The sequence below is a fragment of the Citrus clementina genome, unplaced genomic scaffold (assembly GCF_000493195.1).
Source record: "Citrus clementina cultivar Clemenules unplaced genomic scaffold, Citrus_clementina_v1.0 scaffold_5, whole genome shotgun sequence".
In the NCBI taxonomy this organism is placed as follows: domain Eukaryota; kingdom Viridiplantae; phylum Streptophyta; class Magnoliopsida; order Sapindales; family Rutaceae; genus Citrus; species Citrus x clementina.
Genome location: NW_006262201.1, coordinates 1962088 through 1980321, shown reverse-complemented (window position 1 = coordinate 1980321; position 18234 = coordinate 1962088). Strand labels below are relative to the sequence as shown.

The window sequence follows — 18234 nt, the reverse complement described above, 5'->3', positions numbered from 1 at the left end:
CATATTTCTATTTATTGTAAAATATTAGAGTTAATTCTTTTGAGATAATAGAGATAAAGGGTATAATCATCAAAAGGGAGTCTTGGTGTCCATCTTTGAAAACATAGGGGTGTTGATGATCATTTTTTCAAACTTTAGGGGTGTAGATGTCCTTTTTCCATTAGAAAAAGAAACTTATAGAGAGAGAAATATAAGAATTTAATTAGATTTATTTTGTCTTTTAATATAATTAGAGAACGATTTTAAAAGGATTACACAGATCTGCCAACAGTTATAACTCTGGCTTGGAGTTGAGGGCATTACACATATCCATTCACTTATGGGTCTAAGAAAACTCTTAACATTTCTTAAGAACATATGGGCCTTTACACTTAAGTACAGCTAATTAAGACTAGGTTTGGGCGAATGGGCTTTTACAATCTTAAATGGTAAAAAAGATGATGTAAATTATAAAATTAAATTTAAATTTTGAAGTATAATAAGTTTGATTCAATTTTGTATTTGGAGTAATATAATAATATTTTTATTTAAAGATCAATTACTCAATTCTACATATCTTTGATTTTAATTGTAACGTGCACATATTTAAATCTTAAAATTTATAATAAGTATAAATAATTCTTACAAGAATATAAATGTTAAATAATCATATTTCAGATTTTTTTTATTTATAAAAAAAAAGATGTCACTTACATTCAGACATCAAAAAAGAGAAAACAAACATGCCATTTAGACATATGCAATTCAAATCTATTCAGATTTTAGCTAAATTCAGACTCACTAAGATTTTAGATTAAAAAACAAACGCTACCTTACATCATGAATTCATAATTCATAATTAAGTTTATTCAAATGTTTTTATACAATTATTTTATTAGTTCAATATAAATATATATTCCAATATTCACATTAATAGTTAAAATCAAATAACATAACAAAATAACTCTACATTTAAATATTGATTTACAGGCATCAAACAAGGGATTGGATAAAAATTTGTAAAAATAATCCAGTCGTACAAAGTAATGATATTGCCATGCATGTGCCTCCGTTTTCCAAATTCTGTCAGATTATACAGCGGATTCTTCGGGATTTGTATTTTGACTTTTTATTAAATAATAAATTTTATTAGTTTCTTTGGAAAAAAATTTGTAAAAATAATCCAGTCGTACAAAGTAATGATATTGCAATGCATGTACCTCCATTTTCTAGATTCTATCAGATTATATAGCGGATTCTTCGGGATTTGTATTTAACTTTTTATTAAAAGTGACTATGTTTTCTAGATTTTGTCCGATTATACAGCGGATTCTTCGGGATTTGTATTTGACTTTTTATTAAATAATAAACTTTATTTAGTTTCTTTAAAACCATCACATTGTTTCTTATAAATACTGACATGTACTCTATCCTTCATGTACATATCACATAAGGTCTCATTTCCAAGTTGTAAACTTTAGAAATACTCTTCTCACAATGATATTTCTGTCAAAATCTTCAACGAAAGTTGTTAAAAGAGGAAGAAAATGTGGAGAAACATCAGAAATAGGAACATCGGAAGGCGAAGACCAAGAAGATGATGATGATCATAAAGAAAGTTTAACCTTATCGAATCAGCGATTTACTAGAAATTATTCGAGGTGAGAAATATAAATTTCAAATTAACTTCATATTGCAACTTCTCCTGTAATTAACAACTATATATTCATGAAGACCGTGTATATGAATCACTCTCCATATTCAGTAGCATCAGATTTAACATTCTACGATTTAGCTAAAGGCACTATTTTTCCACTCTTATCAGACATGCAGCCATGCAGGGCGAAACTGAGCAAGCCTCGTCAGTGCCGCCATTTGCTCTTAAGACGAGATTCAAACAGATAAATGGGGTAATTTAGCTTATGTCTTTGCTTAATAATATAATTTCATTCTCAATTATTTACTCACCTTCAGGTAATTAATTAATTGAGCCATGATCTGTTATTTACACTGCTTTAGCTTCGTGAACACTGATCAAAATATAATTGCATGTTCCCTGCAGGCGCTGTCAGCTAGTTCTGCTGCGACCGATGGATTGCATGTCCATAAAGAAGTTGTGGTATCTTATTGCTGTCTATTATTATAAACCTCACCCACCGATATTCATTTAACTTAACATGGAGGGGTGCCTATCAAGATGCCCTGATTTTTAAAGTAAATATATTTGAAAAAATAGTAAGTTGTGGGGTGGTGCAAAAAGCCTGAATCAATTTCTTAGGTTCATACCACTTACAGGGCTTAAACTTGAGTGACTAGCCAAAGAAAGCTGATTGAAAACACTCGGTCAAGTCCTGGCCAAGATCTAATACAATTTCATCAAACAATTGTTGAGTAAAATTATCTTTAACTTCCAAATCATAATTGAAAGTCCTTACGAAACACTTTTTAATTGCCGAACCAGTCCTAAATTGAGCCTTAATATGGGAATTAGTTGTGCAATTGTGTCATAGTTAAAATAAACCCTATTGTCGGTATATGTACAATCACCTCTGATTAGATTATTCATCTATTTGTTGTTGTTAGTATAGGTGAGGTCTGATGCATTGGAAGCAGCAGCACACGATGTGTTTCCATGTCGTAAACAAGCATTCATATGGGCAGCTTCACCTGAGGAAACAATGCCGGAATGCCCAGAACCAATGCACGTCTGACATTATTTTGTCTCTTTAGCAGGTTTTTTTTTTTTTTTTCTCTGCAATATTTTTTTAAAATAGTTTTTTTCTCATAAGTCAGAAAACTGTTTAAGGTACAAAAAATTTACCAGCAGATTTATATTTTATAAAAGTGAGCAAATATCAAGGATAAAGATATTGAAACAATCATTGGAGGAGTAAATGTTTATGTTTGTGTCTGTATTTATTTTCATGTCAAGTCCCATGTCTATCCTTTGGTGGATTAGATGCTTCTATATTTGCTTGTCTGTCCAAATTTAAGATTTAACTTATTGTGCTGTGACACATCAAATTCAATCCATTGGTTCCTTGTTTGTTGATGAAGATATACATATAGGTCATGCTTGGTCCCTTGTTATATCTGTTTCATTACGCCCAATCAAACAAAGGACAAAACAGAAAAAAAGGGAAGGGAAAAAAGAAAAAAAAAAGCTCTCTAATAATGTTATCATGATTTTCATCAGTAACACGGACAATTTTTAATTTGGTATGAAATACTACAATCTATTACCTTGTGAGAAAAAGTTTTTGCAGAAACGATACAATTGTGATTAGAAAATTTGATTGATTGACAAAAATTAAGTCAACATATATTTATGTATTGATTAATTGATAATTAATCTTTGCATTTGTTGATTAACACACATGAAGACAATCAATTAATCGTTTTGATTTATTATTTTGTTTATGTCATTATTTGATTTTTCCAATTCTATGAATCCACTTAATTAGTCATGCATGATCATCACGTAATTAAATAAATAAAAGCATCAAATAATTCAATCAACCAATTAAAAAATTATTCATTACAACATAAGCAGAAAGCTGCTTCAAAGTGCACACATTATTATTATTATTCTCTCCAACAATATCATAAAAAAGAATATAATTGGTTTGCATATCAAAAAAGATAAAAAAGACAAAGATCGATGATGAAAGAAATATGAAATCATGATCAATTAAATTAAGTAATTGTACTCTCCTTATTTTAATTTTCGCTTTCAGCACCAGGATTACTAAGAGCCTTGATGGCTATGGCCACTGTATTTTTAGAAGCAATTTTCAAGTTCAAATTGACATGTTTCAGGTTCGCGTTCTCGGTGTTGTATGCGTCAGCGCGAGAAACGCTCAGGTCGGCTTCATCAGCTGCCGTTTTTGCGACGTCAAAATCGCCAACCTTAGCTGGTTCAATTGCTTTGTCGCAAGCTTCTACGACTTTATTGTATTCTTCAATGGAAGCCATGAGCACGCTCTGTTCATAGTTGTCTTTACTAATTTCATGCGCTTTAGAATAGTCTTTCCTAGCTTGAATAACGCATTCCTTCAGTACAGTTATTGCTGCGCCGAGGATTTCATTTTGGTTTAATTTCAACATCGGGTTTTAAAGAGAGTTTCGCGCTGACTGAGGCCACACAGTTGGCTCCGAATGGAACGTCGCTACAGGTTTGGTCAACCAGAAGATGATAATTGTAAACGTTCTATACTATTGACAATAATAATGCCACAGCAAGGTTGCCAAGATGAACTTCATTTTGATGTATAAGAGGAAAGAAAATGTAAGCATTGATTGATATATTGATAGATAGATGCTTGTAACGAATGAGAGCTAACAAGGGGTGAGTGAGCTTTATAAAGGACTTGATTTGAAACGACTCGCCTCGAACTCCATGCGGGTCCATTTGATATCGTCTAACTTGACTGATAATAATTTAATTCTACCAAAAATTCGGTAATTATTTCCCTTATAAATATAACAATCCCAAAATTGCAAATTTATACAAGCACTCCTAACATAGTTTAATATATAAGCAGTTCCATCAATCAACCTTCTCAACCAAAATACCAAATAACACCCAAACATCTCCAATATCAAAATATTATAATATATCTGATTTCAATATATATTAAACATCCATAATCATCAAATCATAATACAATTATACATTCCAAAATGAGATGATCAAAATGCATAATACCATCTATTTCTCCTGGTGCCATCACATGAACAAAAATTCAAAATAACTACAGTCGGTCGGTCGATTGGTGTACCTGCATCCTTCTACGGGGGGAAAAATATAATAAAATAATGTTAATATAAAAATTAGTAAGCTCAGTGAGTGGATAACATCTTTTGAAAATAACTTACTTTAAAGATGATCATATTTTTTCGACATACCAACTTTACTAATCTATAAGTAAGCACATAGTTAAATTATTCAAACTTTAAATCAAACAATTGTCAGTGAAGAATACATTATACTGTACGTAATACACATGAAAATCATATCAAAAGATAACATAGAATACTTTATTCTTAAACTGTCACTAAACAAGTAAATGATCTTGTCGTACCTGGACCGCATATGGGCAGTGCAATGACATACTATGCGGGCATTGTCATGCCTGCAGCTACAAAGGATAGATCAATGAAGTATCTCATGTATATCATCATATCTCATCATACTACATGCATAAAATAGTCCTTAAAGGACAAAAGCACCCAAGCTTCTATGTGCACTTAGACAGACCCAAAAGCCTCTATCTTATCTGTATCTTAAATCTTTTTTTGTTATCATACAGCATGCATAAGCCTCCAAAGGGCAAAAGCGCTAAAAACCACAACCTATTAACCTCTCTATGTGTTCAGAGGGGTCCCAAAGGGCTCTCATCTTATCTGTATCATTGTAACTAAATGGAGAAGGTCTTGTCTCATGATTTTTAATAACAAATTTTTATACACATAAATAACACATTTTTAATCGTACATTAAGTCTTCTTTTCTTTCCATTAACATTAAATTTACTTTTCTTTTCTTCAAAGTACCATTATGCATTACTCAAAATCGATAGGGAAAACCAATAATCATAAAATTTTGAATAATGTACCAATACGTAAATCAAATTTATTCTAGAAATCATTAAATTAGAGCATTAAAATCTTATTTTTCAAATATGGTTTACTACACTCTAAAATCATAATAAAATATGAAAATGGGTTTGCATATTTCACTCATAGTGACAATACTTAAACTCGACTATTGTTCATATCAACGGCTTGGTTCTCATTCGCAGTTTCTCCTAATCAAGGAAACAACATAATTACTTTTCATAAATGTGAAATACGACTAACCACACGCAATGTAGTTCAAAACGAACATCTATCCACAACATATAACGCTTGTGTCCATAAAATTACCAAAATACCCCTACATTCATAAAAAATAAATGTCAATTAGACATGAATAAAATTATCCTACACCATTTTTTTTGGTAGTCCTCTTTCTTTAAAAGAATTTCATCGATTAACATTTATTTTTTATGCATCAAATATCTAACATATTATTTTCTTGTAAGAATAATATATTAATTCTTGTTAGGCTTATAACATTCAAGAATATTCATGTGTTGCTTTCATTGATGTAAAACGTAAACAAACAAATCAATGCTTTATTGTATCTTAGATGCATATTTGCTTAATCCATATGCATAACTCAATCAATGGGAGCAAATAACGTATTAAGGAAAGCGATATTTATAACGTCCTTTGAAGTAAACATTAATTTACTACAGTTTATACATTTTTATTATATTAGATTTGTACCATTTTTACCGCCATTTTCTATAACCATAAATATATGTCCCCCACATAATTATCGCGTCTTAGAAATTTATAAATACCAGTAATATCATTATTCAATCATTAGAGTTTCTATTTGATTGATAACATATTAATTGTGTTATTATTTTATGAAATATATATATGTAATAAATAAGTCGAATTTACTATATTCGGCTAAAATTTTATTATAAATTATTTTTACACGACATTAATATAACATGATTGTTAAAATTATCATTGTGATTATAAAATATTGTAGTATACTTTTAAGTCTTCATTTTAGCATGAAAATTAATTCAATAAATAAAGTAATTATTATGACTTTGAAGACTTGTAAAGCGAAGGTCCGTAGTAGATACATTCCATTTTCCTCTTTATTCAGCATTTACCAGACATTGGATTAATGTTGCTTGGCCCTACAAATATCAACGTGCAATTTTATATTTATTGAATCTGGTAACAAGTGGTGGTGGTTGGTGATTGGTAAATTGCTAAATTATTAATGGGTGGTGGGCTCTGTTTTTATTTTCCCTTTCCTGGAATAAACAACAAGTGGAAGACTTGTTACCTGCATTTTGCTTGACCCTTCACAGTTTCTGTTCAATTTTCTCATTTTGCTTTTCAAAACTCAAAATTCTGCTTCTTTCTTTGCCCCAAAAAAAAAAAAAAAAAAGAGAGAAGAGAGAAAAAAAAATGTCAATCATCGGAGAGGCAATCCTTAAGGCGTCCGTTGATTTGCTGGTCAATAAGTTAGCTTCAGAGGGGATTCTGTTTTTTGCACGCCAAGAGCAAATCAAGGCCGATCTGATGAAGTGGGCGAATATGTTGGAGATGATCAAGGCGGTGCTTGATGATGCTGAGGAGAAGAAGACGACTAATCAGTTTGTGAAGAAGTGGCTTGGCAAGCTTCAGGACTTGGCTTATGATGTTGAAGACTTGTTGGATGAGTTTCAAACTGAGGCTTTACGGAGGAAGTTGCTGCTTGGAAATGGAGATCCAGCTGCTGCTCAGGATCAACCCAGTAGCAGTCGTACAAGAACAAGTAAGTTTCGGAAGCTCATTCCTACTTGCTGCACCACTTTTACTCCACAATCGATTCAGTTCGATTACGCCATGATGTCCAAAATCAAAGAGATCAACGACCGATTTCAAGATATTGTGACACAGAAAGACTCGCTGGGTTTGAACGTAAGTTCAGCTGGAGGGTCCAAAAAAGCCAGTCAAAGGCTAGAGACAACCTCTTTGGTGAATGAAGCCAAGGTCTCTGGCAGGGAAACAGAAAAGAAGGAAATTGTTGAATTGTTGTTGAAGGATGATTCAAGAAATGATGGTGGATTCTCTGTTATTCCTATTATAGGTATGGGCGGGCTGGGTAAAACCACTCTTGCTCAGCTTGTCTATAATGATAAGCAGGTGGAGGATCATTTTGATCTCAAGGCATGGACTTGCGTCTCTGATGATTTTGATGTTTTCAGGCTTACAAAATCAATCCTAATTTCCATTGCTGCTGACCAGAATGTGGATAATCAGGACTTAAATTTGCTTCAAGAGAAATTGAAGAAACACCTGTTTGGAAAGAAGTTTTTGCTAGTTTTGGACGACGTGTGGAATGAGGATTACACTGATTGGGTCGACCTCAGCCTTCCATTTGAAGCTGGCGCACAGGGAAGTAAGATTGTTGTCACTACTCGCAATCAAGAGGTTGCAAAAATCATGAGCCCGGATCAAGCTTATGAATTGAAAAACTTGTCAACTGAGGATTGTCTGTCTGTGTTTGCTCAGCACTCTTTGGGAACGAGAGATTTCAGTTCTCATAAGTCATTGGAGGACATTGGCAAGAAGATAGTGATAAAATGCAATGGCTTGCCCTTGGCAGCAAAAGCACTGGGAGGACTTTTACGTGGAAAACATGACAGACGTGAGTGGGAAGATGTGCTTAGTAGCAAGATATGGGAATTACCACAAGAGAGATGTCGCATTATACCAGCCCTTGCAGTGAGCTATTATTATCTTCCTCCAACTTTGAAACAATGCTTTGCATACTGCTCATTGTTACCAAAGGATTACGAATTTGAAGAGGAGGAGATAATTTTATTATGGTGTGCTTCGGGTTTCTTGGATCACGGAGAGAGCGGGAATCCTAGTGAAGATCTAGGTCGAAAGTTCTTTCAAGAGCTACGTGCAAGATCTTTTTTCCAGCAATCAAGCAGCAGTAGATCACGATTTGTGATGCATGACCTCGTCAACGACCTTGCTCAATGGGCTGCTGGGGAAATGTACTTCAGAATGGAGTATATCTCAGAGGTTAACAAGCAGCAAAGTTTTTCAAGAAATCTTCGTCATCTATCATATATTTGTGGAGAATGTGACGGCGTTAAAAGGTTTGAGAAATTGTATGATATCCAACATTTGCGAAATTTTTTACCACTGATGTTGTCAAATAGTGCGCGTGGATACTTGGCTCATAGCATTCTTCCTAAGTTGTTCAAACTCCAAAGCTTAAGGGTCTTCTCTCTGCGTGGATATCGCATCTCCGAGCTGCCGGATTCAGTTGGTGATTTGAGGTATTTAAGGTACCTCAACCTGTCTGGAACTGAGATTAAAACTCTGCCTGAATCAGTCAGCAAGCTTTACAATTTGCACACCCTTCTGTTGGAGGGCTGTAAGCTACTGAAGAAGTTGTGTGCAGACATGGGAAACCTCACCAAATTGCATCATCTCAATAATTCAAATACAGATTCGTTGGAGGAAATGCCACTAGGAATTGGTAAGCTGACTTGTCTTCAGACGTTGTGTAATTTTGCTGTGGGAAAAGACAATGGTTCTGGGTTACGAGAGCTAAAGTCATTGATCCATCTTCAGGGGACACTTAAAATTTCAAAATTAGAGAATGTAAAAGACATTGGTGATGCAAAGGAGGCTCGGTTGGATGGAAAGAAGAATCTGAAAGAATTATCGCTTAATTGGACTTGCAGTACCGATGGTTCATCTTCAAGGGAGGCAGAAACTGAAATGGGCGTGCTTGACATGCTAAAACCTCATACAAATCTGGAGCAATTTTGTATCAAAGGCTATGGAGGTATGAAATTTCCAACTTGGTTGGGAGATTCCTCATTCTCAAATTTGGTGACCCTAAAATTTGAAAATTGTGACATGTGTACTGCCCTGCCGTCAGTCGGCCAACTACCCTCTCTAAAGCATCTTGCAGTACGTAGAATGAGCAGAGTAAGGAGTTTGGGTTCGGAGTTCTATGGGAATGACGCTCCAATTCCATTTCCATGCTTGGAGACTCTTCGTTTTGAAGACATGCAAGAGTGGGAAGACTGGATTCCTCATGGATCTAGTCAAGGAGTTGAACGGTTTCCTAAATTGAGAGAGCTTCACATTTTAAGCTGTTCTAAGCTGCAAGGAACATTTCCAGAACACCTTCCCGCATTGGAGATACTTGTAATTGAAGGATGTGAAGAATTGCTAGTTTCAGTTGCAAGTCTTCCAGCTCTTTGCAAATTTGAAATTGGTGGATGTAAAAAGGTTGTGTGGAGAAGTGCAACTGATCATCTCGGGTCACAGAATTCGGTGGTTTGTCGAGAAACATCAAATCAAGTGTTTCTTGCAGGGCCATTGAAGCCGCAACTACCAAAATTGGAAGAATTGGAGATAGAAAATATGAAAGAGCAGACATATATATGGACGAGTCATAACGAATTACTGCAAGACATTTGCTCTCTCAAAAGCCTGACGATTGACAGCTGTCCCAAACTTCAATCCTTGGTGGCGGAGGAAGAGAAAGACCAACAACAGCAGCTCTGCGAGTTGTCATGCAGACTTGAATATCTAGAATTGAGAGATTGCGAAGGCCTTGTGAAGCTGCCACAATCATCGCTCAGCCTCAGTTCCTTGAGAGAGATAGAAATCTACAAGTGCAGTTCCCTTGTTTCCTTTCCTGAGGTTGCTCTGCCTTCCAAGTTGAAGAAAATTAAGATTATGCATTGTGATGCACTGAAATCGTTACCAGAGGCATGGATGTGCGACACCAATTCGTCTCTCGAGATCTTGAATATTGAGGACTGCCATTCGTTGACATATATTGCTGCTGTCCAGCTACCATCGAGCCTTAAGGGGTTGACGATCTGGTGTTGCGATAATATAAGGACTTTGACAGTGGAAGAGGGCATCCAGTGTAGCAGCAGCAGCGGAAGGTACACCTCATCTCTTCTCGAGGAGTTGTTTGTTTTCAATTGTCCATCACTGACATGTATATTTTCAAAAAACGAGTTACCTGCCACGCTTGAGTCCCTTGAAGTTGGCAATCTACCTCCGTCTCTTAAGTCCCTTTTAGTTTGGCGATGTTCAAAGCTGGAGTCAATAGCAGAAAGGTTGGACAACAACACATCTCTTGAAACAATCAGTATTATTAATTGTGAAAATCTGAAGATTTTACCGAGTGGTTTACATAATCTCCGGCTGCTTCAAGAGATTACAATTGAGTTGTGTGGAAATCTAGTGTCCTTTCCCGAAGGGGGATTGCCTTGTGCGAAACTCACTAAGCTGCGGATATATGATTGTAAGAGACTAGAGGCCTTACCCAAGGGATTGCATAATCTGAGCACTCTTCAATACTTAACAATAGGAATAGGAGGTGAGCTTCCAAGCCTTGAAGAAGATGGCCTTCCCACCAACCTTCGGTCACTTTGTATTTGGGGTAATATGGAGATTTGGAAGTCAATGATTGAGCGGGGCCGGGGATTTCACAGATTCTTCTCTCTGCAAGAACTCACAATCAAAGGATGTGATGACGACATGGTGTCATTTGCACTAGAGGACAAAAGATTAGGGACCGCGCTTCCTCTTCCTGCCTCTCTAACATCTCTGTCGATTGAAGCTTTTCCAAATCTGGAACGCCTATCTTCTTCAATTGTTGATCTTCAAAACCTCACTCGTTTATATCTCAAGGATTGTCCCAAGCTCAAATACTTTCCGGAGAAGGGCCTGCCTTCCTCACTTTTGCAATTATGGATCTATGGATGTTCGTTGATAGCAGAGAAGTGCAGAAAGGATGGAGGACAATATTGGGACTTGTTAACCCATATACCTCTTGTTGAAATAGATAACAAATGGATTTTTGATGATTGATCAGGGGACGATTGAATTATTTTATTGTTAGCATTGTAATTATTTTTTTAAATCGGGTGTCTTTGTGTATGTAATTTTTTTAAATCGGGTGTTGTTTCTGTTGGTTTTTATTAATAAAAACCAAGCTCATTAATTCTTTTACTATTGTAGGACTTTATAAAAAGTACTTTATTGTTATTACCATTATTTCGTCTACATATAATCTAAATTGTAAATTGTTAATATGCTTGACTATTTTAAATGTTTAATATTTAAAAATTATTTACATTTTATGTATGCGCCGTGTGTCTATTGTTATACAGCGTCCGCTTATATATATATATATATATATTTTATTAACAATAAACCAAGCGTATTAATTTCTTTTTTAGTGCTGTAGGACTAGGGATATATAAAAAGCACTTAATTGTTGTTAATACATACAAGTCATCCTCAAAAACCCATCAAAGTACAATAAACAGAAAATCCAAAGAGAAACATCTCACAACAAAACCAGGAAAAGATCATAAACGAATAGCACATCAAGCAAAGCAAGCGCTTCTTCCTTTAATCAATTACATTTAAGCTTTCGTGGCGTTAATATCTTCACCGGAAGAATTACCAGCAGCCTCTTCATCAATGTTGATAACCTTAGGCTGCAAGCTTTGGCACTGTGATCCTCACCCATTTTCCAAATGAGCATTAACATGTTCCAACTCAGCACTCATTATATTCCTTCGACTTTTGTCCATCTCCCCCTTCAATGTCAACACAAAAGTCTGACTGCCCAGTAATTTTCATTAAATATATCATCTACTGCAATTACTAGTTTTTACTGTCACTTGAGGAATAAAGGCAACAGGTAAACAATGTGCTGAGTTCCTATCTGATATTTCATCATCCAAAAACTTCTGTGGTGTGTCTAGACTAGTATGTGTGCAAACAAGGCAATAAGCACTATTTACTTGTTCCAAGAATAGCAAAGAAAATCTGCCAAAAAATGACATCTTCAACTATGTCAAAAATAACACAAAAATAAATCAGAAATAGATCCTACCTTGATTGCTAAACTTGTTAACCATTGCTTCGGTAAGTGTCTGGTTAGATGTTCGAGGAGAGGTGAAAACAATCGAAGAGCATTCACAATTGCCACACAGCTCTTGAAGGAAAGACAACATTCTTGAGAAACAAGTGGAGAAGAAAAGTTAGGAATGTGGATTGTTTTACCTCATATACGAAAGAAGAGAAAGAGGCAATTAAGCATCTTTAAGTTTGGCTAGTTTATTCATGCAGCATTCACAAACTGTCTTTTATAATTGGACTGGAGAGTGGAAAATCTACAAATAAAAATTGCAAGTCTTGATCCATTCCAGATCTCAAAAAGTTCTTCATTTTACACGTACATCAATAAGTAGGTCAGGTGCAAATATCTCAGGTCCAGTATATAGACGAGTACATCCAAACCCGTATGTTTACATAAAAGGACTAGACGAATAACAAGCACGTGCAGCGTAACTCACAGCAACAACACATTCCATGGTCAAGTTGGATAAACAGATAGATAACATGAGAATCAAGATTTCATCAAATCAAATAAATTGACAAATCCAAAAATACATTTAACTACTAGAGGGGACAGGATGCAAAAGGAATAAAGGACACCATTAGATAAAATTTCATATTACAGTATTTGTCCAACAGACATAAGAAAGACCACAAAAACAATACAAATTATCACAAATAGCATGAAGTGGAAGTAGTCTGAAGAAATTCTAATGAGGATAACAGAAGACAGGCAATTGGTCCATAGAGCTCTACATATTGAGAATAAAAAATAACAAGATTGTTTCATACGTTATTTGTTACAAACAAGTAAATGACCAATAGATTCACTCCTAAACTAATATGAATGCTCCAAGTTCACGTGCAAAGAAACTGAAATATTGCATCAGGGAAAACAGAATCTAGGACAGACAATATAAAAATTACTTGTCCAGAGAAGTAAAAAAACAGATGAGTGGTGAAGGTTTTCTCACATCAGCATTTAGTGGAATATGGTGGTACATTTTCATGAAGTCAGCAATCATATTCCTGAATGTTTTGGTTCCAACTCATATGGGAAAAAGGAATGCTCATTTAGAACACTGGCAAGATCAGCTAGGAATGGAATTTTCTCATCAGCAACCAAATCATATTCGAAAGATAAATCCAAAGAACTGCTGATCTCATGGAAGCCATTTTTCAGGAACTCAAAAATTTTCTTAACCTGTCCATAAATAAAAGTTGATATCATTTTAACTCACTTCCATCGTCAGAGCAATTACCAAGAACAAGCTACAAACATTAAGAAGTTACAAGCTTTTCATATGGCTCAACTATAGCCTCTAAGACTATATATACAGATCATGAAGAATCTAGAAACATCTCCCACTCGCCAGCTGCCTTCTGGGTTTGTTGTAAGAAACCCAGAATTTTCCCGCCTTACAATGGTCAGTTAACAACCTTGAATCACGTGCTTAACTTGTGCTTCAATAAGTGACCAAAACAACTGCTAAATCCGTATAAAGTATGTCAAATCACGTGAAGAACATGTGATTCACTTACTGGAAGTAAAAGACAATACACAGATGTCATATTCTCCTGTTTCATCCAGACACTGACGGGGCATTTACAATCAAGGATACAAACCAACATGTCAGAAACTTCTAAAACTCATTTTTAAGCTCACAATTTAACACCTCGCTTTTAAGATCCTTTTTCGATAATTTTCAGTTTTCTGACAAATGCAACATAATATGGTCATGTCCTACTTAATAAGACAAAGCATAAATGCAGCTCTTATATTTTTCATACTCAGCCAAAGTTGTTGAACATATAAATACTCATGTATTCAGTGTTCTTTATTAAATTAGCATGATTGGACATAATTAAAATGAAAATTGGATAATTATGATGATTGTATTAGTTAGCCAGATTGGTGTTATTTTGACTAATTATCAAGGAGAACATTCAATTATATATAATATGTCCTTTGCATTTTCTCTTTTAATTAAAATCATAAAAAGACTTGCAATATAGACCATGCATCTATTATGTTGTTTATGGGAGTGAATTGTTGTTGTTTTCGTGATTGTCAAATATTTTCTCTCTCACAAATGAAAGTGCACATGCATTACCTAGATGATAATTAAAAGACCAAGATTATATTGCCATCATAATTAACAACTAACAATCCAATTTGATCCAGTGTCAATTAATTTTCAGTTTCTTATATTAATTTCTTTTTCAATATATATAATGGCAATCTCATGAGCTGAATATGTTAATTTCACTGTATTAGGCACCTTTGTGATATTTTATTAGGGACATTCTTGTATAGATGGATCATATTCGTGCACAAATTTCAAATAAACACACCAAAGAGGGACAGACTGCATCAGAAAAAGCAGTACTCAGCTGTCTTCACTTTCAATGAACTACTATGATGAAAATCTCCAGATATGAAATTAACAACTTCTTCTGTGATTCTTATTGTCATCATCAAGGACTTTATTTACCACAAAGGAGATGTAAACAGATGATATAAGATGCAATTGAACTTTGATATAAACGAAAATGCTGCTCTTCAGCACATTTCTTTGGTTGAAAATGATTCAACTATTAAATTTATGTATCTAGCAAGAAGATTTCTTTTTTCCCCCACCTCTTTTTGTGCATGATGAACTGTTAACACCTCTTGGTAGTAAATCAAAACAAGGTGAATCAAGCTTACCAGTGAACTCAAATTCTGTAGGCATAAAGAGAACAAACCAGCTAATCAGAAACTCCTCTTTCGTAAATCTTCCCAACTCCCAAAAGAGCCTCAGGTCTACAAATTAAAGCCAAATATCAGCAAGAAGCCGATTATGTAATTATCAAAGTATACATTAAGCTTTAGGTCACAGTTATGAAAAACCAGAAAAAAGTATGAAATCTTAACAATTAGCTGAGGCCAACAGAAACAACATCAAACATTGTGATTAATTACCTTCCTCAGCTAACTCAGCAATCAAATGTCTATGTCTGTAAACATATAAGCTGTTTCTTCTCCCATCAATTAAACCCCAAAGAATAGAACTCCCACTATAAGGATTCCCTTCTCCAAATTGGTTCTCTTTTTCTTTCTTTAATACCTTTAAGCAGGTTTTCTTCCTTTTCACATTAGCAAATCTTAACATCAATTATTAAAATACTCCAAAGTACAGAGCAAGATTAGTGTTTCTTAAAGAACTCGAATTAACTAAGAGAAGTTCATCCATTGAACTTTGTCCATGCACTGATGACAAATTTTCAGGAAACAAAACCATTAAAATCTTCGACTTATTATCGAATGATGTACGAACTTATTGAAATAAATTAACAGCGGTAATTATTTGTCTTACCTAAAATGCAAATCTATCTACCATAATAGCATATTTTTACTAACACACATTCCACTCCCAAGTCAGCTTCAGATATTAATTCACTTCCTATTTTGATAGCACTAAAACTATGTATTATTCAAGTTAGGGTGAATAATTACACCAAAAGTAAACACTTAATCCTGATCTGCTTGATTGTCAAGAAACAGCAGGAAAAGGAGGGAAAGAAGCAAAAGAGAACAAAGTGAAAACAAAAGCTCACTGGGCTCACAGAAAAAGACAAAAACATAAATTAATTTAAACTACGACTCCGACTTCGTTTTTGCTTTCTTGGAAACTGAATCCTGAAAATGATCCACACTCCACCCAAGTTTTCTCAAGACACTCATTGGTTCCTCAGAACACCCAACTAAGGTAGACCCAACCAAAGTCTATTGCATTGTTGAATGAAAGTATGAAATCTTAACAATTAGCTGAGGCCAACAGAAACAACATCATACATTGTGATTAAATATCTTCCTCAACTAACTCAGCGATCGAATGTCTAATTCTGTAAACATATAAGGTGTTTCTTCTCCCATCAATTAAACCCCAAAGAATAGAAATCCCACTATAAGTATCCCCTTCTTCAAATTGGTTCTCTTTTTCTTTCTTTAATACCTTTTAAGCAGGTTTTGTTCCTTTTTACATAAGCAAATAACGAACATAAACATCTATATCTCTAAGCGAAAAAAATATTTGTTCAAAAAATCGAAAACCACTGCAAAAAGGAAATGACAGATACCCAGTTGAAATAGAGGCTTCATCTCTCGCCCATTCTTGCCACCTAGCAGGAGTCAATGGAAAAAATCTGTTTCATCGCTTCCCTAGCTTGTCTCAGCTTCTCTATCTCACCCATTTTTCTCAAAACCTTTATATACTGAAGAAAAAAAAGCCATTTTTATCGCAACCCAATTAAGAAACAACAAGCAAATGAGTATCCACAAAATCACTGAATAAGTATGCGAATTGAAGTTACTTGAACATGGGTGTCGTAATTGGAAGGTTCATTGGACAGCTGATACTCTAGTTTTGAAGCTCAATGTTCTGTTTTGCTTCGTCTTCTGAGTTAGAATCCGAGTCGGAGTCAGAGGCATCGCTCGACTCCAAAGAGTTGTCTTTTGTTTTTGTTTTAGGGTTGTGCTTAACGTTGGGCATGGCCGTATCTTCATCATCATATTCTTCTTCTTCTAGGATTGTTCCTAGGGTTTCTTCTTCACTCTGTTTCTCCCGTTCAGTGACTACTGGTTTCTTAATTTTATGCAATTTTTTTTTTCTTAACGAGAAAATGATAAATACGTGGAGTGGAAAATTTTTGTTGATGTCCCTCGATTTTGATTAAAATACAAATAAATTCATTTATTTTTGGTCAAATTAATGAATGCCACGCATGTATAGAGCTGGCAAAACGGGTCATCGGGTCGTGTTCGTGTCGTGTCGTGTCAAATTTAGGTCGACCCAAACCCGACCCATTTAATAATAGTGTCAAAATATTGAGACTCAAACCCGACACAGAAAAATAATCGGATTACCCAATAACCCGTTTAATATCTATATATTGAATAAAAGTTACATCAAATATTTACACACTATCATACATACGTATGTACATACATACATACATAATTTATCGATATTATAAAATATACATATCTATCAATATATTACACATTCACACTATTGAGGTTTTAATTATATATACATAATATTATATATCAATATTATAAAATATACATGTCTATCAATTTTTACACATTTACACTATTGAAGCTCTAAATTTATTTAAAATTTTATAAATAAAACACTGTGTTTATATTCACCTTTTTAAAGAATAAAAAAAAAGAAAATCATCTCTAATATTTGAGTTTTAATGATAAGAATATGTAAATTATTTTAAGATAGAAAATATAATCGGGTCATTGATCGGGTAAATGGGTCAAGAATTTTAACTCAAACCCGACATGGAAAAAAATCGTGTTGACCCGGACCCGACCCATTTAATAATCGTGTTAAATTTGATGACCCATACCCATTTATTTATGTCGTATTCGTGTCGGGTAATCGAGTCGTGTCAAATTTTGCCAACTCTACGCATGTATCTAAAAATAAGCACTTGCCTGAGTTTTTTTCATTGCAATAATCACCCTAATTTTCTCCTTAATTTCTCTTTTCTCCTAGTTTATTATACTCCTATTGAATAATGGAGTAAAGAAGAAGAAAAATTAACTATATGATTTTTTTCTTCTTTTTTTTTTTGATAATTTGGATAAAATTTATGAGTATTTATATGAAAGAAGTGATAAAGGTAATTTGTGCATCATATGAAAGAATGCTATTGATATTACCAATAGCAT

The 18234-nt window shown here is 34.2% G+C and overlaps 2 protein-coding genes across 6 annotated transcripts; one reads left to right on the top strand and one right to left on the bottom strand.

Annotated features, from left to right (window-relative positions):
- Window positions 1–7015: 7015 nt before the first annotated feature.
- LOC112097747 (putative disease resistance RPP13-like protein 1) lies at window positions 7016–11489 on the top strand. Its single transcript, XM_024183165.1, has one exon. It carries the CDS (start codon window positions 7023–7025, stop codon window positions 11460–11462), a length of 4440 nt encoding a protein of 1479 aa, XP_024038933.1. The 5' UTR covers window positions 7016–7022; the 3' UTR covers window positions 11463–11489.
- Window positions 11490–11861: 372 nt separating this feature from the next.
- LOC18040517 lies at window positions 11862–17125 on the bottom strand. Of its 5 annotated transcripts, none has more exons than XR_002905236.1 (5): window positions 16860–17125; window positions 16626–16760; window positions 15214–15309; window positions 13478–13989; window positions 11862–12620 (listed from the first exon to the last, which is right to left on the bottom strand). XR_002905236.1 is itself a non-coding variant. In XM_024183169.1 (5 exons), exons 2-5 carry the CDS (start codon window positions 16645–16647, stop codon window positions 12159–12161), a joined length of 306 nt encoding a protein of 101 aa, XP_024038937.1. In that variant the 5' UTR covers window positions 16648–16760; window positions 16860–17125; the 3' UTR covers window positions 11862–12158. The 5 variants fall into 5 exon arrangements, 3 of the variants coding, with proteins under 3 accessions (XP_024038937.1, XP_024038935.1, XP_024038936.1); XM_024183169.1 differs by lacking the exon at window positions 13478–13989 and having other exon boundaries at window positions 11862–12224; window positions 12499–12620; XM_024183167.1 differs by lacking the exon at window positions 13478–13989 and having other exon boundaries at window positions 11862–12220; window positions 12499–12620.
- Window positions 17126–18234: the final 1109 nt, after the last annotated feature.